Source organism: Stenella coeruleoalba (genome assembly GCF_951394435.1).
Source record: "Stenella coeruleoalba genome assembly, chromosome: 2".
Classification (NCBI taxonomy): domain Eukaryota; kingdom Metazoa; phylum Chordata; class Mammalia; order Artiodactyla; family Delphinidae; genus Stenella; species Stenella coeruleoalba.
In genome coordinates this window covers 177,088,956-177,116,254 of record NC_137147.1, presented here as the reverse complement: position 1 = coordinate 177,116,254, position 27,299 = coordinate 177,088,956, and the positions used below count along the sequence as shown (strand labels likewise).

The 27,299-nt window shown below is 41.8% G+C and overlaps 1 protein-coding gene across 4 annotated transcripts in view; it reads left to right on the top strand.

The window, feature by feature from the left end:
• The window catches only part of RSU1 (Ras suppressor protein 1), a 275,988-nt gene that overhangs the window by 100,412 nt on the left and 148,277 nt on the right, over positions 1 to 27,299 (top strand). For all 4 annotated transcript variants that reach the window (XM_079913092.1, XM_079913091.1, XM_079913089.1 and 1 more), the window contains one exon: positions 2,987 to 3,119. In XM_079913092.1, the coding sequence (XP_079769218.1) occupies positions 2,987 to 3,119 (133 nt within the window). The remainder of the gene's footprint in view (positions 1 to 2,986; positions 3,120 to 27,299) is intronic.

Sequence of the window (27,299 nt, the reverse complement as noted above, 5' to 3'; positions counted from 1 at the left end):
CTGATGTCAATGGGCAGGGCCTGGAGGCTGGAAGATGATACTGTGTAAGCGTAGGTTGTCTAAGAGGTGAATGTTTTAAGAGACATGCTTTTACCTCTAGTGCCTCCGCCGCCAACTTTTTAGTGAATTGCTTACCCCGTGGTTACTGTCACCTGGTAGCTCAGCCATCCCCTCGATGACCATGCTTCCTGAGAATAGTGGGCAGCATAACACACTCTGTGCTTAAAACAGGACACTTCAGAAATACAGACTTGTTTTAAATAGAAGACTTTTTCTAGGAATTTCTATTACATTCATTTTTAGGCAATGTGGAAATAGGACAAGAAGTAATGAGAGAATGATGTGGACGACAGGACATAGAGGAAATGAGAATTACAGTGAAATTTAACCAAGCGATCAGTTTGATTCTCGGGAAGCTGAAAACCCCTTCCTTTCTCCAAGTAAAGATAAAAACAAAATATCTAAATGGCAGTCCATTGCCAACAAGGTTACACCCTGGTAGGATACTCAGCTAAACCGAATATGTGCGATGTTTGGATTTCCATTTACCCCAAGCAATTTTCTGACTCATGGTTGAGAGAATAAAGCTCATTAATTTCTCAAGTGATTTAATATCTGACTAATGATGTTTAACCATTAAGATGAGGAAACTGACAATATTGATAATCTTGGAGAGAAATGTGTCTGCTTATTTTTGTACTTAACACCAGCAGATTCTAAGTAGCTTTGGAAAGATTATGATGAATTACTTGCTCTTAATATTCAGTATCTTTAAAAGCGTTTCATGAAATGGTAATCACTTTTATATTGGTCTTTTCTTTCTCCATTATTCTGAGTAGTTGCAAGTTCACAGAGGCACACCTCAGAGATATTGTAGTTTGGATTTCAGACCACCGCAATAAAGCAAATATCACAATAAAGGCGTTCACGCCAGCTTGTTGGTTTCCCAGTACATATAAAAATTATGTTTACACTATACTGTAGTCTGTTAAATGTGCAATAGCGTTATATCTAAAATAACAATGTACATACTTTAATTAAAAAATAATTTATTGCTAAAAAATGCTAACCATCATCTGAGCCTTCAGTGACTTGTAGTAGTGCCATCAAAGATCACTGACCACAGATCACTATAACATATATAATAATAATGAAAAGGATATTGCAAGAATTACGAAAATGTGACACAGAGACACAAAGTAAGCAAATGATGTTGGAAAAATGATACCGGCAGGCTTGTTGGACATCGGGTTGCCACAGACCTTCGCTTTATACAAAATGCAGTATCTGCGAACCACAGTAAAGTGAAGCATGATAAAACAAGTTCCGCCTGTATAACAAAAAGAAGACGGATTCAAGGTATCGATTCTTTTGTTTTAAGAAATGCTACATCATCCTGGTAAACATTTTCTTTTCATTCCCAAAGCTCGGATTAGCCAGGAAGTTGATGGGCTTTGTGCGATGCTTGCATCCTAGAATATGTTTTCCTTATCCTGAAGTTATCACTTATGACAATATTGGCTGTAGAGCCTGAGAACAGGACAGATATGGCACTTTGGTTGTGTCCTGGGAAGAATAAATTGCTTGGTGTCTTTGCTCAAAAAGCCTTGGACTGTAGACCAGGGGTCTGCAAATGGACTTCCTCCGTAGGACTTTTAGGGAAAGGATTTCGGTGAGTCTGCCAAGTAAAGCACATACGGCTCTGCTGTGTCACATCTGTCCCTGTGTCTTTCTTAGGCAAGCAGGTTCCAGGAAGCTCTTTCTCACGCTGCCTTTTCCATGTTTAAATATACCAAACAGAAAAACAGAGAGAGAGTCGACTGACCCGTCCATCAACAGGTGGTCCCCAGATGCTGGCTGCCTTCATTAACTCACCCTTGGTTGATCTAGGTTGACATGTAACCTGATAGCTTCACCAAGCATTGTAGGAAGAATAAGAGATTTGGAGTCAGAAGCCTTAGATTCCAATCCCTACTCTGACATTTTCTGATCTTGGACATATTACTTAATTTCCCCCCAAGTTTCCATTTCTTTGTCTATAAAGCGATGTCAATTACTGACCTTAGGGATTGTTGGAGAGTCAAAGGAGGAAGTGCTTTTTACAGGTAATTTGTCAACTGGTAAAGGCTGTACGTTTGTGCGTTTTTACCCTCACCATGTTGATGAGACTCATTTAGTGCTGATTCCGAGGTGTGTTTATAGTACCCGAATGAGGCGATAATCATTCTACTTGGGCAGTATTCTTATCTTTCTTCACTCGTGTCCTGCTTTGATGAAAAGTGGTGGTGATTGGTTCAGGTTTATTTTATTTTATTTTTTGAATTTAATTTTATTTATTTTTTTATACAGCAGGTTCTTATTAGTTATCTATTTTATACATATCAGTGTATACACGTCAATCCCAATCTCCCAGTTCATCACACCACCACCACCACCACCACCCCCGCCACTTTCCCGCCTTGGTGTCCGTACGTTTGTTCTCTACATCGTTGTCTATTTCTGCCCTGCAAACCGGTTCATCTGTACCGTTTTTCTAGGTTCCGCATGGGTCAGGTTTAGATCAGATTGGACAAGTGGTGATGCACACTGTCAAGATGGAATTTGGGGAGGTTCTGCTATTAATGGTTCTCTCGATCTTGGAGGGCCATTGTTGTTTCTGTAGCAAATACTTGGAAAAATGAAGCAAATGCTTCATTTGCAAGAATTCCAAGTTTACTTCCTTCTTACATCTTTACTCCCTCTCTCCTCCCTCCCTCCCTCCCTCCCTCCCTCCCTTCCTTCCTTCTTAATTTCTTGGGCCAGTGTACAATCACTGACATGGCATGTATATCAGTGATGACTTTTGGTAAAACTTTTTAAAAGAAATTAAATGACTCAAAAAATGCTTAAGGTTGTGCTATGATTACTGAGCAGGAATTACTTCTTAGATTTGATTTCTGTTGGTTGGATGACCTTCACCTTTTTTTTTCCCCCTCCTTCTTTTTAGGAAACTTGGATTTAACTGGTCAGAAGCAGATATTCAAAGCAGAGAACAACCCCTGGGTTACCCCCATTGCTGACCAATTCCAGCTTGGTGTGTCCCATGTTTTTGAATACATCCGCTCTGAGACGTACAAATAGTAAGTAGACTATGATTTTCTGAAATAGTTTGGTTTTACAGTAATTATGCCGTTTTTAAAAACCTATCGTGTGATCTTGTCATTGGCGGCACCGAGCTCAGAGCATTTTAAAATTTTATTAATAACCACATGTAATTGTCTCTGTTATTTATAGATTATTTTTAATTGATACTTTCAAAGGGAATTTATACCAATTTTGTTTAGAAATCTCTTCAGGTATTAAATTGGCTGACTATGCATGGCACTAAGGAGATTCACCAAATACACGAAGATCAGAACATACTTTTTTCTCCTTTGAATGTAAAGAATAACAAATGTTATGAACAAAATTGTTAAGTGGTTTATTTATAAAATCAGTAGGGAATACTAAGAAGACATCATCCTGTTCTTCAGAAGCTTTTACTCTAGTGAGATAATAATCTCTCTAAGAGAAGAGATAAGGCAGAAGACAAGGAGGAGGAATCAGCTAGCTTAAGTCGTAGCATCAAAATCTCTCAAGTCCTCCCCTCTGGTCAAGGGCACCTGTGCGGACCCAGCCTTAAAACCAAACTATTCCCACCTCTTTCTTCCTTAGTTTGTCTGGGTTGGAAGGAATTCTACCAGCCCCCACCTACTCTGTTGTTACTATTAATCTTCTGTCATTATTTCTCCCTCATCCACTCCCCAGCCCCAAATTGAAGTGAGCATTTCTCTCAATGCTTCAGTGACCCCTAACACCAAAATCCCGTCACCGCTAATTTTAAGCAAATGCAAATGACTTGAAACAATTCGTAGTCAGGTTTAATCTGTTCCTGTGTCTGGTACCAACTTTTGAGAATTTAATATCCCAACTCTTAGAGAAGACCTAGGAGATCATTAAAAGTTACATTCAGTTTGGAGTCTCCCGTTTTTTGGTATCAGAAATACGCTCCCCCCACAAACTCAGCACAGCTCTCTCGGAATCTGTGTTGGGACAGCAGGTCAGACTTAACTGATGGGGCAGAGTGCTTGCCTCTGAATGGCCAGCTGTGGCTCTGGTAGCACATGTCCCCGTATGCCATGCTCCTGGTTACACATCTGGGACTCCTTATGGTATATTTCCATCTGACAGAATCACAGAGAAGATGAGCTGTGAAAGAAGAATGGTGTTCAGGGGAAATAGACTTAAATTGCCAAAATGATGGCGTATCGTCATATGCGAATGCAGCGTAAAGCACGGTTTAGATTTCTTCGAAGATGATACCTTAACATTTTGTTTTTGATACCTTAACATTTATCACATGTCATAAGACTTACCTTAAGAGTAAAATGAGAGATGTATAGGCTATGAACTACATAGATATGTGCCATTATTATAGATACATAGTTTTTTTAAAAAAGAATGAACATAGCTCAGCCTTGAAAATTTGTTTAATTATAAAAATGTGTGAAAATATAGTTGCAAATGAACCGTTTATTGTTCATTCGGTTTCTCTTAAATTGTTAATCGTTGCTAGCATTGGCTTTAGTTAAGGCTCTAATTTTTCGTTAGTAAATGGAGGCTTATGTAGGGCTTGGTTTGTAGGGTATGGTTTTAGAAAACCATTGTATAGGATCCCTACAGAAAAATAAATAAGGTCCTGTTATTCTAGAATTGGGGGAAATACTCTGTTGTTTTTTCTGGTTAACAGTTTTTTTAATTCACCGTTCACGAATTTAGAATTTACAGAGAATTAGAATACATTGTGTATGAAAGTGCTTCTAATTGTAATTTCATTTGAAAAGATGACATTGTGAATGTGGATTTCGTATTACCTTTGAGTCATTAGGCTATTAATCACCACCATATGCTGTTACAAACTAGTTCCGTTTATTTGAACATCGTTGGGATTCTGGATGAGTGAGTGGTGTGTTGCATTGGTTGAGTTTATTTGTAAGTTATTTGAAAGGGAATCTGTGACATTTTAATCTGTGACATATTTGATGTATATATTCTTGTCTGTTTTATTAGCATCTTATATTTAAGGATCAGAGTAAGCGGTTTGCCTGTTAGCTTATTTTTTATGTGTTTGTTTTCCTCGTGGAGAATTATCTTTCGTCCAGTTAAATCAACGTTAGGAAGCTTAAACAAGCATGGGAGAGCCATTGTCCCCTTTCTAGGGGGACCAATCAGTACTCTGTTCACTGCTTTTAGAAGAGTCTGTGTGAGCCTCTGCTGGGAGAATGCACTTGACATTAAACTCCTGGGGGCAGGGACCTCCTTAAAGTGAATTCCCTTAGAGTTTTCCCCTTCTCTCCTCCTTGGGAAAGAGAAGAATGTGAACCACTTCCTGTATCCCAGCTTTCTGCCCTCCTGTTCTCCCAGTGAAGTAGTTACCTTCATTCCTTGATCAAACATACCAGCCAGAAACATGGACTGTGAACTGAGTAAGACACTGCCTCAAGCTCTTCGTCTTTTAGAAAAGATGCTTGTACAAAAATGCCACCACTATGTTTCACTGACGTTTTAAATTTAAGGTCCTCTTTTACATGAATAGGTATATGTTAGTATATCCTCATGTAACTAGAACCCAGCTTAATTCTTTCATTTTTTTAAGCAGCCCCTTCATAATTAGAGGACTTTTAGTATCCTTCTCAACTCTCTGAATAAAACCCTCTAATTAGCAGATATTTGGCTACTTTTGTAAAGCTGTACATGTGAGGACTTGCAAGGAGGCAATTTATTCGTTACACCTGTATTTTTTTAAACGAGGCCAGTGTCTCAATCAGTACCTTAGTCTTAGATCCTTTATTCTGAAACCTGTGGTTTCTAATCTTCACTTCCTTGTTTCTTTTTATATAAGTCACATACATCCCTAACAATGAAAAAATCCTTTTTTTAATATTGATCTTTAGCCTGTCATAAAAGCGTATTTTTAGTTAGTTAGTTTTTAGATATTTATTTATTTATTTATTTTTGGCCGCGATGGGTCTTGTTGCGGTGCGCGGGCTTCTCATTGCAGTGGCTTCTCTTGTGGAGCACGGGCTCCAGGTGCACGGGCTTCAGTAGTTGTGGCACACAGGCTCAGTAGTTATGGCTCACGGGTTCTAGCGTGCAGGCCCAGTAGCTGTGGCACACGGGCTTAGTTGCTCCGCAGCATGTGGAATCTTCCCCGACCAGGACTCGAACCCATGTCCCCTGCATCGGCAGGCCGACTCTTAACCACTGCGCCACCAGGGAAGTCCATAAAAGCATATTTTAAATTTTTATTCTGTTACTTAAAATACCAGTGAGTCTCCTTCCTCTTTTTTCTTTTTAACCAATCGACCCATTACCTAAATGAGAGCCTTGAGAACTCACCAGCGCATTTTATATCCCTTCATGTCCATGGTTGAAGTTCAAGGTGACCTTCCTGTGCTAAGCACATCCTGAGAGGCCTTCCAAGTCCCGAGCAGCGACAGGCAGGAAAGATGGATGATCTGATTTCCAGACTCTAACGGACTCCAGGAGGAGACGTGGATGTTTGAAACAAAACAGGGAAGCCGGTGTTCAGGAAGAATTAAAATACTTGGCAGTGATTTAAGCTGATGAGGATGAAGCAGGAGGGGATGTGGGCAGGTGTGGCTGGGAGGATGCCAAGGTGCGATTCTTCAGGAGATTGTTCTTTTGAGTACATTCGGGGCATTCATCACATCCTCATCGTTCCTCAGATGGAGGTTGCTCTTTGTTCATTTATGGTACTTTCAGCAAAGGGAACATATTGGCTGGTGTCGTCGCTTTGCCCGCTCATTGTCACTTATTCCCTCTGTTAAAATAATTTGCTCCGGGCTTCCCTGGTGGTGCAGTGGTTGAGAGTCCGCCTGCCGACGCAGGGGACACGGGTTCGAGCCCTGGTCTGGGAAGATCCCACATGCCGCGGAGCAACTGGGCCCGTGAGCCATGGCCCCTGAGCCTGCGCGTCTGGAGCCTGTGCTCCGCAACAAGAGACGCTGCGATAGTGAGAAGCCCGCGCACCGCGATGAACAGTGGCCCCTGCTCGCCGCAACCGGAGAAAGCCCTCGCACAGAAACGAAGAGCCCATGCAGCCAAAAATAAATAAGTAAATAAATTAATTTAAAGTAATAATAATAATAATAATTTGCTCCGTCTGGTGTTGAGGATCAACCCCTACAGGTGCGTTAGTGTTTTCGGGCTGTTGTTGAGTAACTTCTTCTAGGCAGAATTATGGTGGGATAGTCACCGCTTGTTAAGTTTCCAGAAGGCAGATTTTTTTTTTTTTTTTTTTTGTCCCCGGGAGAAGTCGGATTGGATCAGGATCCTTGACAAGATGCTTTGTGAAAGGGAGTAACTCGCACTTTGCACATTTCCATCAAGGAAGGTGGATAGAAACCGCAAGCCATTTTAAAAACTGACACGTTAACTCTTAACAAAAGAAGAGGTTTGACAAATGTTAAGCTGAAAATGTGTCAGTTGAAAGCGACGTTTGGAAAACAGGCTTCCTCACGAAGGCTGCAATTTGTAAGGCATGGCAGCCCTAAAGCCTCATCTGCAGCCTGGCATGACTCACAAGGGGCTCCCCCATCACTTCTCCTGTCTTGTGACTTTCTTTGCACACCAGAGAAAGGTGCCACGCTCACTTGCTTTTCCGTTTCGTTTTTTAGTCTTAAATGAAGATGTTCCTACTATTATTAATATTACTTAACAGAAACATTTTAACTAAGCAGTGTTGGGTGAGTGGTGAGCACTGATGGGAAAAATGCTAGCAATTTCTCCTACCTGGAAGTCTAGCAAAATAAATCATCCTGTCGAGCTGGCTTGTGAGGAGGAATAAGTGCTTTGATTCTGCTGCATACGGTTTCTCAGGCTGCTTTACTCGTAGAATTAAAATGAAGTGATGTTTTCTTGTTTTCTGCAGTATGGGCAAACCTATTAGAGGCTGGAATGGGCATACATGGGCTTTATTAAATAACTACGATATCCCCTAGTGGCTGCTGACTCAGAAGATCCTTAAGTAACAGATATATCTGGTCTACCAAAAGGCTAAAGAATTTCCAACTTCATAAGTGATCCCATTTACTGAAGACAGCCCTTTGCAGAAGGAAATCCTGTCTAACGAAACTCCTTAAACCTTATCTTTCTGGTGAAGTATAACTGGATGCACAGAACGAGCATGGCTTTATAAATACTACAGAAGGCTGGAGGAGCCAGGTTCATGTGCCCGGACCTTGCTAGCAGTTAGTGAATTTTTTACATAGTGACAGCAGGTGGGCAAGATGACAGAGACTTTCCTCTTTCATTACTGTATCCGAAAATAGCTCCAGGTAAGCCAGAGAAACACAGTATTTCTTTATAGTAGACATGAAAAAGAAGAACCAATTTTTCCTAAAGCTTTCGACATAAAGATTGCTTTTATTTTTAAAAATTGACTGTGTACTGTGCTCCTGCTAATTTATATTTCCTTTATAGATGCTACATGTGTATATTGCGGTTCTTTCTTTAAGTTAATAAATGTATTCTCACGTTTCCTCCATAATACAAAATATGATTCACACTTTTGATATCTCTGCACCTGTTTGCATACACACGTGCTGCATTTAACGAACCTTGCTATGAAATATCAAAGAGAAAAGGGAAACCCATAAAATATGTGGTATATCAGCTAGTATTGTGTCATACCCCTCATTTCATGTTCACTTTAAATGATAAAACTTACATAGCATTCCTTTTTCTCCAGATAGCATGTTACCAGCGTAAGGGGTTGACGAATGTTAATTCCACTGAATAGATGTAAGTCACGATGGGACATAATAACAGCGTTGATCTTTGACTTGGTCCCTCACCTGTTTTCTTTGTGTGGCCAGGAGACATTAATTGCCCTGGTAAATTAATCCTTCCCCTCTTAAGGGAACAAGAGGAAGGCAGACTGTTTGAGGAAGAGTGCATAACAGTTCTCTCTTCCAAATTTTTTGGTAGATTGCTTAATGTAATTTACAGTTAAAAGGAGTTTTTCTTTTCCGCTTTTTACTTGCTTAGCACTGTTATTCAGCTGGACTTCAGAGGTCGTCAGTATTTTTCCTTTTTCTTAGTGCATGTTCATCCTTTCGTCAATACGTGGAGTTTTTACATGGCTTTTAAAACTTTACTTTCCTATAATTTGTTAGCCCATTCAAAACAGTTCAGTTTTTTAAGTGGGCGGTGCTTCCCATTTGACATTTCCAGTGTACCTGGAGTCCGGGAGGGTGGCAGTAGGGAACTTGCACCCCCTAAACCTATAAAGGTCAAAGGTAAACTCTGTCAGGGATTGAAAACCAGCTTCAGGAGGCTAAGCTGGGATTCCTGAAGGCCTCTAGGAAACCCCATCTTACGTGTATTCTGGAATGTCTTTCACTCTGACGTGCCTTAGATGCAAATGCAGACTTGGGAAAGGCTACCTCACATAGGCACATTCATTCTCTGGTCCTCCAGTGCGGTCACGCCTCAGCCACGCTGTGCTGGGTGAGCTCTGTGAGATCAGGTTTGACCAGTGAGCTGGAACTCTGTCAGTCTTTCTGCATTTTATTCCATGACTAGGGCAGGTATCATTAAAGAGTTGCGAATAGGGCTTCCCTGGTGGCCCAGTGGTTAAAAATCCACCTGCCAATGCAGGGGACATAGGTTCGAGCCCTGGTCCGGGAAGATCCCACATGCCACGGAGCAGCTAAGCCCTTGTGCCACAACTACTGAGCCTGTGCTCTAGAGCCTGCAAGCCACAACTGCTGAGCCTACGTGCCGCAACTGCTGAAGCCCGCGCACCTAGAGCCCGTGCTCCGCAACAAGAGAAGCCACCGCAGTGAGAAGCCTGCACACCTCAACGAAGAGTAGCCCCTGCTCACCGCAACTAGAGAAAGCCTGCGTGCAGTGACGAAGACCCAAGACAGCCAAAAATAAATAAATGAATAAATAAATTTATTTAAAAATAAAAGTAGGCCTTGTACTAAACTAAAGAGTTGCAAATAAATTTAGATGGGCAAATGGGAAAGATCACAGCTGCGCCGTCAAAGGGAGAAGAGTGTTGTTTACTCTGAACCTCTCCCTACAAGAGGTTTGTACATGTGATTTTAAAGAGCAAGACAGTCATGTCTCTCTTCCCCCCGCTGTTTATCTCCTCTTTCCTTGTATGTCGACTCTGAAGCATGCATTCAGCCTGTGTTGTACATCTTGTAATGCACGATGCATTACAGTATCCATTTAAGGTAGATGGAATATAGATAATTGGTCCCTCTTGACAGAAGGAAAACAGACGTAGTCTAGACTCCATCTACTCTCTGGAAAAGAAATGTGTCAGGTTACTTCCTCTTCCGAAAGAGCTATTTTGAGTTCCATTTTTAGCTGATACTCACTTGAAATAATCATATCGAACTGTTGAATATTGACCTACTCAAAGACATGGTCCGCCCTACATATTGATAACCTTTGTTAACTCCCAGCAGTGTTCAAGTTCAATGCTGGATGCTTTCTGTCCAGCTAAGATGAGTTATTGCCTGCCTCTGCTGTTTCTATTTGAGAGAGAAATTAGTAAGTGGTACTTTATAATCAAACGAAAGTGTCTGGTTTCTGTTCTCTACACGGTAATATCTTGTTTTATTACGTGCTGTCATTTTATTGAGCTCTGGTCTCGTGTTCTGGTCAGGCATTGTTGGAGGTTTTGTTTTTTGTTTTTTGTAATTTTTGGCAATAAAAGGTTCTCCTATAATGTCTTAGAATGCATTTAGAATGTGTTTAGAAGGCATAATCTTATGAAGAGCATTTTAGTCAACTTTATTAGATAGAAAGGGTAAATGTGAGTTTTGTGTCCACTGGCCTTTATTGATGCCCAATTTGTTCGTCAACCGTTAAGGAAATAACTCTCCAGATTTTGTTCCGTTGTGTTTGTGTATCATCTCATATGTATTTTTTAAGACGCACGTTGTAAAAAGTTTGGGGTCAAGAAAATACTGTTTTCCACTATCATAGTTAATTTTTAAATAGTCTCATTTGGAACCCATACAGTTTTATCACCTTCACAATGTACATACTTTTTTTTCTCCATCCAATTAGTGTTTGTTTAGAAAATAAATAAATTATTATTGAGGTTTTGGTTACTTTACTTAGCAAGGTTACTAAATAAACGCCCTGCTTTTTTTTTTCCCTTGCTGCTACCTAATTTAGGTTTTTTAAGCCACCCCGCAGAAATGTATTATCTGACAGTTCTAGAACTCCAAGATCAAGGTGTGAGAGAGGTTGGTTTTTTCCGAGGGCTGTCGGGGAAGCATCTCTTCCAGGACTTTCTCCGTGGATTACAGATGGCCGTCTTCTCCCTGTGTCTTTACATTATCATCCCTGGAAATGTCTGCTTCTGTGACCAAATTTCCCCTTTCTATAAGGACACCAGTCATATTGGATTAGGGCCCACCCTGATGACCTCACTTTAATTTGATTACCCCACTAAGACCCTACTACCTTTCAGATACGGTCACATTCTGAGTTACCAAGGGTGAGAACTTCAACATGAATTTTTTGGGGGAAAATTCAGCCCCTAACACTATTGTTACCCCAGTGCACTCAGATCACCCTGTCTTTCCTCTCTTCTCCCATAGCCTCCCGCAACCTGGGGGGCAAATTCTGTTTATTCGTAAATGTGTTGAAATTACTCTGGAAGGTTTAATCCACCTCTCCGCAGCCCCTCCACCATGTCTTTCTTACGCGTTTAGCTTTCAGACTTAAAGGTTCCTTCAAAAAGTGCACATTCACCATTGTTCCATTTTAGGGACACAAAGGTTAGGCTCTTTTCTTGGCAGATGGGTCAGTGTTTTTAACTTCTAATCATCCCTTAAGAGCGGACTATGTTAAAACAGAAGCTGGTTAGAATTGGAAGATCCCCTGGGAGTGAAAGGCACCTTGCAAAATCTGCTTTGTCGTGGTCAGCTAGAGAATTGAAGAAGGGGGAGTTCCATAGAGCACCCACCATTGGACCCGTCGTGTTTCTTTCACAAGAGTCTTATGGCCGGAAGATGCAGCATGGGGGACCTTTGTGCCACCTGGCAGCTTCTTGCACTGGGACCCCCACTGGTAGGTGTGGAATCTTCCGTCTCTGACTTTGTGGACCTGCATCGTAGCTCTCCATGTCTTGCCCTGTAAGGTGTGGAGTCAGGAATTTCCCGTTCCATCTTGGGGTTCCAGTCACCACATCTGGAGCCCTTAGGACTTTTCTTCCATTTTCCAAGCTTGTCTCAGGAGGTCTCTGGAGTCTTACTGGGTGAGACGGAGACTACCAAGAACGGGGCACTGAAGTCTCTTCTCGTGTAACTAAAGCTGGTTTGCTTCCCCAGCGTGCAGACAGACATCAGAGATGGAGAGTGGTTTCACACGACGCACCGTGGCGTAGAGACTCGGTCGTGGGCTCTGCTGGGAGCCGTGAGGAACGGGGAAAACAAAGTCTGTCCTTAGAGCGCCGGCCTTAGAGGTGGTTCCCAGCCCCAGTTCTCTCAATGGCAAAGGACCTCATCATGCTTACTCTCAGCTTCCCCATCTTAAAAGCAAGAGGTTCAAACTAGGTCATCTCTAAGGGTCGTCTCAGCACCGATTTCTAATCCTGAATCCTCTGTTTTTCTGGGAAACATGTTTTTTTGTTTTGTTTTTTTTCCCATGGAAAACCCCTCTTGTTTATTTGATGAAACAAAAATAAAATAAGCTGCATAGGAACAATTTTAAAGTCCAAAGAGACACCAGCTTTGTTTTAAGGCTGCAGTAGCTGACACAGCATCTCCTTGCTACCTTCTCCAGCCTTCTCTGTGGACCAGAGCGATACATTCAGAAGCCTGTTAGCTAACACAGGAGTTTTTGAACACTTTTCCACTGGTCCTTCACCCGCTCATTGCCTGTCATGCCTGAGGCCTGCAGTATCATTTAAGATTGAAAAGTAAAAGTCTAGAGGGCAGGAGAAAAAAAAAATCCACCCCAAACAAAAACCTACCTTAAAGGTTTGGGGGAAAAACCTTTGTTTCTCTGGGAAACATGTTTTATTGTCTATACCGATTCATTATTTTTTTCAGATTTAATTTAGTTCTTGAATTTGCCCCCCACGTGGATTTCCCTCATTGATTTTTTTTTGTAAAGGCCACGGAAGATGATGATGGCCCTGAATATAAATGGTTACAGGAAAATAGATACAAGATAAAATTACGAGATCCACCTTTTTATTCTATATTTTATGGAATACCTAATATATATTTGGCAGTAACTTATTCGTACACATGAATTCCTGACACTTTCGATCCTTCAGACTTATTAATCAGTGTAGCCAGCACCAGAGCAATTTTATGAGACCTACCAGTCATCAAAAATTTATTATCAGATAAATCACAGAAACAACGAGCATCTTAATAGGGTAGAGAAAGTGGCATGTAAAGGATCGTTTAAGACTGTGCTTTTTGTTGCTTGTGTGTTAATATTTACAGCCAGTATCTGCGAGCTTACTCATAATTTCATGCAAAGACCCAGCAGGGTGATACTTATCTTCTGAGGTAAAACCTTTTTTCTTTGTTTTGCTCCAGTAGAATACTGTGTTTGGTCTAACTGTAAGACAGAACACTCAAGGTACGGAAGGTAGGAAAATCATGTTCCAATGCTAAGCTCATAGCATTTCTTTTAAAACGGTGTCTATGTTTTCTTCCGAATTTCATCACAGCTGTCATCCAGAGGTAAGACTTATCAAGCCTCAGTCCTTTCCTTTGGGACAAAATGGCTAAACTTGAACTCTGAAATGGCATGCGGAAATAGCAGTAGACAATTGCCTTGCTTGGGGATGGGCTCCGTGTGCACCCACCTGGCAACTGTGAGGCACAGGCTATGTCTACTGTGTTCCTGGCAGTGTCTTTGAAGATATAATGATTCTGATGATATAATGAAAGACTTGGGTCTTCGTCGTGTAAGATGAGCTGCTTGGAGGGGAGTTTTTCTGTCCCTGTAGCCCTGTCCTGAGTGTCCCAGAATCTCACTATGCTCTGGGACAGGAGGATCATGGCAGTGACCCAGATCAGAGCTGAGCTGACACTGGGGAGCCCTGGAAGAGATCCACTGGGAACGAACCCAGAACTACAAGGCGGGGTTACTTCCCATTAAAGATACAGCCTGCTTCCTACCTCAGCTCTCCATAAGTGTGGTTTTCTCTGCCTGGAATGTTCTGTCCTTGTATTGACATACTGAATGCCCAATTATTCTTCAAGTATCATGTTCAGTATTGCTTCCTCAGAGACCTTTTTGCCAAGTGTTTCCCTACTGCCCATTTACCCTAGGTCCCTTTTACTGTCTTCCTTCTGAGTCTTTTACCTTAGCAGCAATTTTAATAGTAGTAGTAGTAATGATAATAACAACAACAACAATAATAATAAGCAATGACTGTTTACCACGTGACAGGTATTATGCTAAGCTCATTATATACGCTATTCAGCATTTTATAACTCAGTATTTATTTCAGTGAATATCTCGTAGATTTGGGGGGAGGGGATAAAAGTGCATGTTTTCTCTCCCTTTAAGAGACTAATCTTTTGGGAAACAATACTGAAGATTCCCTCATTTCTGAGCTATGCACACGGCACCCTCAGTGTCCTGTATGAATGAGCCGTCATCTCATGCAGAGGAGCCTCCGACAGGTTGCCCTGATTTCTGAAAGAAAAAACCATTCTGGAGTCCAGAAGAAACCGTGCTGTCGTTCTCAGCTTCTGCTGGTACAGGGTAAACAAGACTGGAGACATTAAAATGCATCCTCAGCCTGTAATATTAAGGCAAGATTCTTTCTTCGTTTGTGTTGATCTCTCTCTTTTTTTTATATAAATTTATTTATTTAGTTAGTTATTTTTGGCTGCATTGGGTTTTCATTGCTGCGCACGAACTTCCTCTAGTTGCGGCGAGCGGGGGCTACCCTTCGTTGCGGTGCGCGGGCTTCTCGTTGTGGTGGCTTCTCTTGTTGCGGAGCACGGGTTCTAGGCACGCGGGCTTCAGTAGTTGTGGCACGTGGGCTCTAGAGCACAGGCTCAGTAGTTGTGGCGCGCGGGCTTCAGTAGTTGTGGCACGTGGGCTCTAGAGCACAGGCTCAGTAGTTGTGGTTCACGGACTTAGTTGCTCCACGGCATGTGGGATCTTTTGCCCACACGTCTCTCATGTTGGAAATGAAACAGTTCCTTAACTTCACAGATAAAGGAATTATGTTTGAAAAGGAGACCTTCCTCTCTATGAATCCATGGGTCTGTACCTTCTCTTTGTCCATCAAGGGAGTGTTTTCACGGGGCGTGTGGAGTATATGATTGTGTTTGTGAACGTCTGGAATGTAGCTGAGGAGGACAGAGTAAACCGGTACATGTGGTTATTCTGAGGGGGGGAAAGCAAGGAGGGAGGGTACGTTCTTTTCATTTTTCACCCTTTGGTATGTATCAAATGTTCCATTTTGTACATGTATTCACTGTTGAATAGGTTATTTAAAAAAATTTAACCTATAGAAAAAAAAAGGGACTTCCTGGCGGTCCAGTGGTTAAGACTCTGTGCTTCCACTGCAGGGGGCGTGGGTTCCATCCTTGGTCAGGGAGCTAGGATCCCACACACGCCACACACAACAACAACAAAGTTAACTAGAGAGCCCGTGAAGTTAAGGATGAAGCCACAAAGCACGTAGCTGTGTAATTGCTTTTGTCTACTGTACGTCCCCTTTCCACTTGTTTATTTAGATTAAGTGGAATCATCCCTTCTGATCAGTCTCTCTCTAACCAGGTACCCTCAAAACCTTCAAGGTGACATCACCTCTCAAAATGTGTCCTGAGTCTTGGAAAGGGACTCTCTAAATGTGAGCTCGAGAGAAGGGGTCTCACTCCACACAACCACCCTTCCTCTTCTTGGCTGAAGCACTGTGAAATCGTGCCTTGTGTATAACTCCTCTTGGATGATGTCAGCCTGTCCTGCACCCTCGGAAGGATCGGTAACAGTCCAGCCTTCCTGCAGAACCCAACAGGACATGGGAAAAGGGGGTCATTCGCAAAGACGTAGCAAAAGAGAAAGAGGAAAATAAACAAGACGTACTTCTTCATTGAGTTTCTTTAGGTAGGAGCATTTTCCCACCTAAGGTTTTAAGTGATTGAAAGGTAAGCTTTTCTATATTTTTGAGATCTTGAGGGCTTGACATATGGAAGAATGGATGTTGGAAGAACTGATTATGTTAGAGGAAGAGACTGGGCCTCAGGTTTCCATAATACATGAAACATGGGCTTTTTGTTTTAATTCTTCTCTCTTGTTTAATGCTTTTGGCTGTAAGCAAAGATGACGTGTGTGTTTCAGACTATTTACGTGAGATCAGGAGCATTTTTAATCTGTTCTCATGCATTCTCAATAGAAACTGTGTGAGTGGTGATCTTTTAATAGAATGTCTTGCAACTAGCAAATTTGTTTTGGTACTAAATTCCAGATAATTCCTAAGGAATGTAAATCTTGTCACTAAAAGTTTTTGTTTTAGAAATACTTAACACCTCTCAGATTTTGTTGTTCCGGGAGCCACTGCTTTGGGAAGATCCCTGCTGTTCTCCTTACTTGCTGCAAGTAATGAATCCTTCCTTCTCCTGTTCTTTGGTGTGGTTCTGTCTTTTGACACCCACAAAGAGGCACCCCCCCCCCCCCGCAAAAAGAAAAATACTTAAAATCTCGAAACTACATAATTTTAAGTTTTCTGAGGCCAGACTCTGCTTCATCTTCACAAGTGTAATCAACAAGACAGGGCAACAAGAAAGGTACTGGTCATCAAGCCGATTGAGTAAAAAGATTCTTTTCAAATTTTATAGTGGAACATGGTGAGAAAAGAAATGATGGCATGTGGGGAAGATGCTCCTTCAAGAATGTATCATACAAGATGAGTTTTGGCTTTACTGTGGTTGAAATACTAAGAATCTTGCACAGCTTTTTCTAGAAAAATTCAGATGCATGATAGAGTCAGATACTTTCAGTATCCCTCATTTTTCTTACACGCACGCACTAACATCCAGGTGGAGCAGTGAGTAGTGACAGAAGTCGTCTCAGTTGCACTAAGGAGAGAGAATTGACATTCATTGACTTCCTGCCGTGTTCCAGGACCTGGTGGGTTCCTTGCAGGCTTCATCTCCCGTGATCTCATGATCCCATGAGATGTAGGTGTTCGCCTTGCTTTCAGATGAGAGAATGAAGAGCCTCAGGTTAGGTAAAATGACCAATAGTTTACCTGAGTCATAGAGCTAGAAATGAAACTCCATTGACCTGTACACACGGCTATATTTACAATAGATAACCAACAAGGACCTACTGTATAGCACAGGGAACTCTGCTCAATATACTGTAATAACCTAAATGTAAAAAAAGAATTTGAAAAGAAAAGATACATGTATATGTATAACTGGATCCCTTGGCTGTACACCCGAAACTAGCACAACATTGTTCATCAGCAATGCTCCAATATAAAATAAAAATTAAAGAAAAATAAGAAGAACACTGTCTTATATTCACCTTGTTGCTCTTGGGTAGCATCAAGGAAGAAGGTGAGGAAATGCTGAGTTTATGCTGAAGTTCTCAAAGGGAAGTCAGTGCATGAGGCTTAAGGGTATGTTCGCAGTCATTCAACTTCTCTGGTTCTTGAATCAAATCAGCCTCCTGTAAAACCATGTCCCCATCCCGTTATCCCCTTGGAGGTCCTGAAGTGGTGTCTCTCTTTGCCAGCTATTCAGTCCCTGAAAGCCAGCCTTCCTGAATCAACTCTGATTCTGAGTTCGTCCCCTTATGTGGGTGATTCCAGAATGACATACAAATGTGCGTTCCTGCCAGCCACCCTTCTGGTTGCGTGGGTGTGTGTTCATCCGCTGAAGGCTGTACGTTTATGTTGTTTTGCATTTGGTCTTCAGTTAGTGCGTCTTCAAGGCTGTGACCTCTCTCAACCATACTTTATACTGTTTATCTCTTTGGGCATCTTATGGACTCTGGGCCTTTCTCAGTTCATCTTGTACCAGTGACTGAGATCGGATTGGTGGTACAATCCCTCCCAAGCTTTCTGCGTCCTCTCTTCATGTCTTTGTTCCTTACTAGGTTTGGTCCAGTCCCAGGTTTTAATTTCTTTGCCCCAACAAAGAATTGAGTCTTCTCCACGGAGTCCTGGTTCCTTTAAGTGGAAAATAGCATTGGAGTCCAAAATCTGAGGCCCAGCAATTCATGTTTTCCAAATAAGCACCAAAGGTAAGGTAGGGTGGCATGAGGTCTGACAGCCACTATAGCGACGAAGCAGAACCATTACCTGGATTCAAAGAGCCAGGTAGTTGTTTCCCATTTACCTGTTTCACTGTTTGTTTTGCTGAGCTGTACATACAAAATCATTCATGTGTTTACGTGGCTAGTGATCCCACATTTGTGTGTCCTCGACTCAAGTGTTTGGAATTAACTGCTAAGTGTGTAAGTTCAGGAAATCTTGTCAGCGTCCCTAGAGCACTTGAAAAGAAAAAAAAAAAATCACCACCTCTTTCCAGGTTTTGTACTGAAGAAACCAAGTGTGTGGGCCACTCAGTAATATGAAGATGTAGATCACCTGATATCTAGATAGAATCTCATTCGATTAAGAGGCAATAACAGCGAAGTAGGGAAAACATACCAATACAGGCCCAACTCAGAGATATTGCAGGTTCAGTTCCAGACCACTGCAATAAAGCAAATATCCCAATAAAGTGAGTCACGAATTTTTGGTTTCCTAGTGTACATAGAAGTTATGTTTACACTCTACTGTAGTCTGTTAAGTGTGCAATAGCATTGTTGCTGTTGCTAGAGAATTAATGTACATACCTTAATTAAAAAAATACGCTACTGCTCAAAAATGCTAACCATCACCTGAGCCTTCAGCGAGTTGTAGTAACACCCGAGATCGCTGATCACAGATCCCCGTAAGAAATATGATAATGATGGAAAAGCTTGAAATAGTGTGAGAATTAGCAAAGTGTGACCCAGAGACATGAAACGAGCAAATGCTGTTGGGAAAATGGTACCAATAGACTTGCTCGATGCAGGGCTGCCGCAGACCTTCCATTTGTAAAAAGTGCATATGTGAAGGGCAGTAAAGCAAAGCGCAATAAAACGACGTCTCCCTGGGCAGCCTTTTGATGTTTCGTCCGTTCCCTCTTTATTTTCTTAGGCACTGACATTTGTCTTTTAACACGAATAGCTCTACCCTTATATGCAGTTTCTCAGTGGCCTTCGGCTTGCCCCTTCGTGTCATTTAAGTTCAGCACACTGTCAGTGAAGCACTTTCCATACCACTCTACCTAAAACAAGCCTCACCTCCCTCCCTGCCCCTAACTTTATTTGATCTGCCTCCTTCTAGAATGGAGGTCCCCCCCAAGAGCAGGGACTTTGTTGAGAGCACCTCTGTGTCCCCAGGAGCCTCAGACAGTGGCTGGCACCTGGTCAGCCCTGAAAACACGGGGTGACTGGGAGTTGCTCTTCTTTCAGCTGTACATCTTAGCCTGCGGTTCAGACACTTATGCTGGAGGGGATTTTCTTTAAACCGTGTGTCGCACGTCCGTTACGCATTTTCCGTCTTTCCCTTTTCTTCTTGCGTCTGCGGTGCTTTGATTTCATGATATTATTAGAGCCTCTTCCATCACCAAAGAAGTTTCTGTGATGTTGCCAAGGCTGCAGCCTTCCCCAGCCAGCTCTTTCCCACCCCACTAGCAGCTCTTTTTAGTTAGGCTGTGAAAGGAACTTCCCACATGGAAGTTTAGGAGGTCATAGGGGAAAAAATACCGAAGCTGCAAGCTGGTATTTGCCCTGGACTTAGCCCATTAGCCTGGTTTTGGTGTTGGTTTTGCCACCAGCCAGGCCTCCATCCTCGGACACCTCTGTGTGTAGGACCTGGATACTGACTGCTTTACCTTAGGATGCAGGTGTGGCTTTGTCCTCCATCAGGATGGTGTGACTATAGAAGGTGACTTGGCAGACTTTGAACTCTAGTAATTACTTAAAAATAAACAGCCGGGGGGAGGGGAGAGGATAGGAAGCAGCTCCTCTGCCCAGCCTTCAAAATACGTTTTGTTGACAAGTCAGAAAAACAATTCAGAACCTGGTCTCTGAACCTAAAACCCTCGATGTGAAAGGCCAGAAGGAATCCCTCTGACATCACTCAGACGTGAGGAACCAGAGGACCCCTGATCAGCCGCGTTGAGAAGGAACCCTCACCTGTAGCAGGTTGTGTGTCATTACTTATCTCCCCGCCTGTGGCATTTTGAGGTGCAGTTGGACCTGTTGGGCTCAGGAGACACCCAACACAGGTGAGGAGGACTGATGTGGAGAAGTGGGGTGTGCGTGAGGAAATACCGGCCCCCATCTACACACAGGAGGACCCCGTGTGGTCAGTACACCACTTCCAAATGTGAAATTAAATTTTCTCACAGGTTGTATTAATGTTCTCTATTTCTAACAAAGTCCTCCTAGTGAAGTGTTCATTGTTAACTAAGTGTTAATGACAAAAGATGACATTTTAAGTATTTTTCCTAAGATGTGGAAATCGTGAGGATTAGTGTTTTTTTTTTTAAATTTATTTTTGGCTGCATTGGGTCTTCGTTGCTGCGTGCGGGCTTTCTCTAGTTGTGGCGAGCAGGGGCTACTCTTCGTTGCGGTGTGCGCGCTTCTTATTGCGGTGGCTTCTCTTGCTGTGGAGCACAGGCTCTCGGCACGCGGGCTTCAGTAGTTGTGGCTCGCGGGCTCTAGAGCCCAGGCTCAGCAGTTGTGACGCACGGACTTAGTTGCTCTGTGGCATGTGGGATCTTCCCAGACCAAGGCTCGAACCCGTGTCTCCTGCATTGTCAGGTGGATTCTTAACCACTGCGCCACCAGGGAAGCCCGTGGGGATTAGTTTTAATTATGTGCAGAGAGAGAGAGGGAGAGAGGGAGGGAGAATGATTGCCGCTCTGTTTACATGATGCCAAAATTTCTGCTTCTGAAAATCAGCCTAGCCTCCTCCTTTACAAAAGAGACCAGAGGGTGCAGGGGTGGTCAGGCCATAGCTAGTGTCGTCCAGCTTCTGGTCTCAGAGCCTTGCCGGGTCCTGGAGGGCGTGCTTGTGCCGGCAGAACTTGAAAACTCAGGAGAGGCATATCTCTGGGGTCAGAGGGCTTCTGAAAACCCTCAAAGGAAAAGTAAATCAATTGTGAAATGCCCCAGGGAGTTTACCTGGGAGTGAGCACAGCCCGAGTGGGGCTTAGCCACCTAACATCAAGCAGGAGGATAAACTAGCTCCAGGAGACACGTGGGATTCCCCTCCACAGTGTGGACCTGTAGGTGTGGGAACCGGCTCTGGACACAGGCTGCCTGGGTTCGAATCCCACTCTTCCCTTTTGCTAGTTTCGTGGCATTGAGTCAGATTTTTCTTTTTAATTTAACATCTTTATTGAAGATCAGTTGCTATACAGTAAACTAAATATTTAAAATACACAGTTTGATACATTTTTTGACATGTGTATACTTGTAAAATAGTCACCATGATCAAGATCGTGAACCCGAAGTTTTCTTGTGTTCCTGTGTAAACCGTATCCCTCCCTCCTGCCCCTCTCCACCTTTCCCCCAATCCCCAGCTTCTAGCTGTACATTTGTTTGCATTTTGTAGCGCATTAACATATAGTGTGTACTCTTTTTTAGAAGAAAGCATCAAACTCCTTTCATTCAGCGTAATTACCTTGAGTATCCTGGTTGTTGCGTGTATCAGCGATTCATTTCTTTTATTTCTGAGTAGGAATCCATTGAGTGGATATGCCACAATTCGTTTCTCAAGTGGACTGTTGATGGACATGGGGGTTGTTTCCAGTTTGGGGTTACTAAAAATAAAGTTTCCATCAGCTTTTGTGTACAGGTCTTTGACGGGACATGTTCTGTCACTGTAAATCCCTAGGAGTGGAATGGGTGGACCATATGGTAGGTGTAGACTGACTTTCTTCAGTTCCTGCCAAACCGTTTTCAGCGTGGCGGCATCATTTTATATACCAACCAGCAGTGTCTGAGAGTTCCAGCTCTTTCACATCCTTGTTAGCACTTGATATGGTCAGTTTTTTCAATATTATTTTTTCTAGTAGGTTCTCTGTATGCTTTTAAATTGTATTTATCTGATGAATAATGATGTTGAGCTTTTGCGATTCCTGTATCTTACGTAGTGAAATTTTTGTTCAGATCTATCCATTTTCGTAAATGGAATAGTTTTTCTTATTATTGTTTTGAGGTTCTCTGTACGTTCTAGATATAAATCCTTTACCAGATGTATGCTTAGCAAAGCTTTTCTCCCTTTCTGTGGTCTGTCTTTTCATTCTCCTGGCAGTGTCTTTTGAAGAATAAAGCTGTTAAATTTTGTTGAGTTCAGTTTATTGATTTGTTCTTTTATGGATTGTACTTTTGGTGTCACAGCTGAGTATGCTTTGCCTCATGCTCATTCGCAAGATTTTCTCCTTTTCTTCAGTCCAAACTTTATAATTTTAGGTTTTACATTTAGGTCTACAATGTGTTTTTTTTCTTTTTTTTTTTTTCCCGTACGTGGGCCTCTCACTGTTGTGGCCTCTCCCGTTGCGGAGCACAGGCTCCGGACGCGCAGGCTCAGCGGCCATGGCTCACGGGCCCGGCCGCTCCGCGGCATGTGGGATCCTCCCGGACCGGGGCACGAACCCGTGTCCCCTGCATCGGCAGGCGGACTCTCAACCACTGAGCCACCAGGGAAGCCCTGCAATGTGTTTTGAGTTAATCTTTGTATATGGTATGAGGTGTGGATCAAAGTTCATATGTTTGCGTATGCATACCCAGTTGTTTCTGTACAATGTTGGCTGACTGTGTTGTTTAAGTCTTTTATATCCTTACTGATCTTTCTGTCTGATTGTTCTATCAGTTGTTGAGACAGGAGTATTGAAATCTTAGACTGTAATTACGGTTTTGTTTATTTCTCTTCAATTCTGTTAGTTTTTACTTCATATATCTTGAAGCTCTGTAACGAGATTTATAAATGTTTGAGTTGTTTCTGTCCTCTTGATGGATTGACCCTTTTCTCATTATGTAATGAATTTCTTTAACTCTAGTTATATTCTTTGGCCAGAAATCCACTTAGTCAGATATCATTATAGCCACCTCATCTTTATTTTGAGTAGTGTTAGAATAGTATATAATTTGACATTCTTTTCCTTTTAACCTGTTTCTATCTCTATATTTAAAGTGAAGTTCTTGTAGACAGCATATAGTTCTTGCTTTTTCATCTCCTTTGACAGTCCTTGTCTTTTAATTCAGGTATTTTGACCAATTAGACTTAATGTGATTAGTTATATAGGTAAGTTTGAAACACTTCCCTTTTTTTTTTCCTATTTGTTTCATTCCCCACACCCCACTTCTTTTGTGTCTTTTGAACTGTGTATATTTTACATTATTTTATCTCCTTTGTTGGCTTATTAGCTATAATCTTTTTTGGTTTTTTTGGCTGTGTTGGGTCTTCACTGCTGCGTGCAGGCTTTCTCTAGTTGCGGTGAGTGGGGGCTACTCTCGGTTGTGGTGCGCAGGCTTCTCATTGTGGTGGCTTCTCTTGTTGGGAGCACAGGCTTTAGGCATGCAGGCTCAGTAGTTGTAGCTCACAGGCTCTAGAGCGTAGGCTCAGTAGTTGTGGCATGTGGGCTCAGTAGTTGTGGCTCGCGGGCTCTAGAGTGCAGGCTCAGTAGTTGTGGTGCACGGGCTTAGTTGCTCCGTGGCATGTGGGATCTTACCAGACCAGGACTCGAACTGTGTCCCCTGCATTGGCAGGCGGATTCTTAGCCACTGTGCTGTCAGGGAAGCCCTATTAGCTATAATCTTTTATTCTTTAATTTTAGTGTACACTTTAGGGCTTATAGTTTACTGCTGTGATGTTTCACAGTGACATTATACCACTTCACATATATTATAGGAACCTTAAAATAATGAACTTTAATTTCTCATCTCCCAGGCTTCATGCTTTTGTTGTCATACATTTTACTTCTAATATTATAAACTCCACATTATATTTTTATTATTTTTAACAGTGAAATATCTGTTATACAGATATGATTAAAAAATAAGGTATGTTAGTTACAATTCACTGTTTTTAGTGCTCTTCATTCGTTTGTGTAAATCTATATTTCTGTCTAGTATAATTTTCCTTCTGCCTAAAGGGCTTCCTTTAACTTTTCTTATCTTTTAGATCTGTCGTGTATAAATTCTTTCAGATTTTATATATCTGCAAAACTTTATTTCACCTTCATTTTTGAAAGATATTTTCACTGGGTATAGAATCTTAGTTACGTCATCTGATACTTTAAAGATTTTGTTCTACTATCTTCTCCCTTGCGTTGTATCTGACAAGAAATCTGCTGTATCTTTATCTTCGTTCTTCTGTCTGTAACCCTTTCCCCACCTTGGCTGCTTTTAAGATTTTCTCTTTATCGCTGGTTTTGAGCAATTTGATTTTAATGTGCCTTAGTGTAGTTCCCTCATGTTTTTTATAATTACATAAATAATTATATTAATTATGTTTACGTCATTTGGAACTAGGATTTTCACCCAGAGAGAAAGGAGATACAAAATGAGAGAAGGTAATTAAGTCTTAGAGTCCTAAATTTGAGTTTGGAAATATAGTGAGACCTCATGATGTAATTTTTTTTTTTACTTAAAAAAAAAAAAGTTTTTTTGTTTTCAGTTCCCCAGATAGGCCTAGAAAAAAAAAGACCAACATAGTAGCTTAAGCTCCTGGATCTTTTTCTTTAAATACCATTTCCCACTAAAACATCTCTGGGATCCTTAGAAAAATGGCTAATTCCAGGTCCTGAAGGATCTTGTCCATCCCGAAGGGAAGGAAACTGTCAAAGACTGTGTCAGAAGAACCCAGGATGCCAGCTTAGAGGTACTCATTGGCCAAAAATGTAACAGTTTGACTATCAATAAGAATAATAACAGTGTATTAATACAGTGTATTAAAACACCTCCAACATGTTTTTTAAAAATCTCACTGAAACAAACAGGTGTAAAAATTTTTTTGAGATTGTCAGGAAATTTAAATACTAGATATTTGATGATATTAAGGAATCATTAATATTTTATGTGATAATAGTTTGTGGTTATATACTTAAATGTTTATGGGTGAACTAGTATAATTTCTGGGATTGCTTCAAAAGCATCTAGTCGAGCAGTGGGGAGGGGGCAGAGAGAAGTGAAAATGAATGGAAGAAGACATACTCCTAGTATGTCTACATACTCCTAGTATGGGGACTTCCATTATTCTCTTGACCTTAGTGTATGGGTAAAATTTTCCCCAATAAAGTTGAAAGTATTTTAAATATAATAGAAGACTTATGAGTGCCAGTATCATAGTGTTGTGAGGATAGTGCCTATAAAGTCATTATCACATTACTTGACCTTAAAAAAAAAGAAAATAAAAATAGCTCAGATTCCATTCCCTCCACCCCACGTGTTTTCCCCAAGCTATAAAAGATTCTTTCATTTCGGTCCTAATTGGAGCCAACGGTTCCTGCAGAGCTATCCATGGTGCTGACCAATGGAACACTGAAAGAAAAGGAGGAGACAGGGCAGGAGGCCATGAAAGATGAGTTTGGAGGTTTCTGGATACCCCTCAGTGGAGAGAGATCTACTAAGGAAGAGGTTTTATGGGCTAGAATGCAGGAGGCCAATTTAGTCTGGAGGGAAAAGTTTATCTTCCTTGTGGCTGAGTCTTCTCTGGGCCCCCTGCTCTGTCCGGTCACCAGCCTGTCAACTCCACGTTGGCGCACAGCCCAAGACTTTGCCGCGACAGATTATTCTAGATGCTGGACGTGTTTGCTTTGAAGAGGTAGGATATCAGCTTATCAATTCATGTCTGTTTTTGTGCATCGCTAGCTGATGTAAGGAATTTGTCTGTCAGAGATTGAGTGCCTATATTTTGAATTTTACAATGGAATAAAAAAGAGTGCTTGACATGTACAGCTGTGTAGTGAGCAAGGGGAACATTGAATGAGCTCTCTTTCCTCTCCTTTCAGGTGCCAAGCCAAATCTGCTAGTCCCTGTGCTCTCCTCTGTAATTTAAAATATATCAAAATTTTCTTCCTTAACTGGGCGCCAGCATAAGCCATGGGAAGCAAGTGTCCACCTGGCCAGCTTGAGAAAACAATTCACTGACTTGACTTGTAATACATAGGTCTCAGTAGGAGCTGCTCTATCTGGGCCTTAGTTTTATATTTTAACATTTTGATTTAGAAACCTTTTGTGATCAGGGTATACTTTCTAAGGACCTCTCTCAGTCAGTCTGTGAGCTAATAATACTGGGTGCTGTTAAACACCAGCCCTTTTGCCTTGCTCTGACTGCTGGTGTACAAGCAAGACTGAGGAAGAGAAGATGAGGAAATGGCTGCTCTTATGAATACAGTGTCGCTGTTAGACGGAGGGTGCCTTCGCTTTGATGAGTTGAGAAGTAGACATCAGCTTTCCCTGGGGTGAGTAAAGCAGTGTGTCAAACACTGTAAGATCTGCAGCTTTTGGAAGTTCCAGAATGTTAGTTAATGACAAATGGATAAAAAGCAGTGTAGTGATTTGAAAAGGCAGAAAGAAGGGGAGGGAGGGAGAGAGGGAGGGAGGGAGGAAGGAAGGAAAGAAGAAAAGGAAAAGAGAAAGGAAGAAAGGGAGGGGGGGAGGGAGGAAGGAAGGAAGGTTGTTTAATTTTAAGAAGACACTAAAAAGAGAACTTGAATGGGCTTTTTCGAGTGAGATAAACTTGGGTTTGAATCACAGCTCCGCCGTCTGGGTGGGCACATCATCATGAGTTCGTCATTTAAATGCTCTGATATGTATACGTATAACTGATTCACGCTGTTATACAGCAGAAACTAACACACCATCGTAAAGCAATTACACTCCAATAAAGGTGTTAAATAAATATATAAATAAATAAATGCTCTGAACCCCTTTGACCTTGGTCACGTATTAAGGGCTACAGGATTATGAGCCAGACTCTGGAGTAACCCTGGTCCAACATCTGGTTTTGAAAATAAGCTCTGATTGAACGAGCGCCACATATTCTGAAGTTTGTACCAATGCTCACCTTAAGCAGCTGAAATTTGCAAATCTGTCTAACGACTAGGATGAAGTAGTGAGGCTTGAACTCCGGCAGAAAGCAGTACACAGCAGTGTTGATGGAAAAACCCACTGCCTGGCAGTGAACT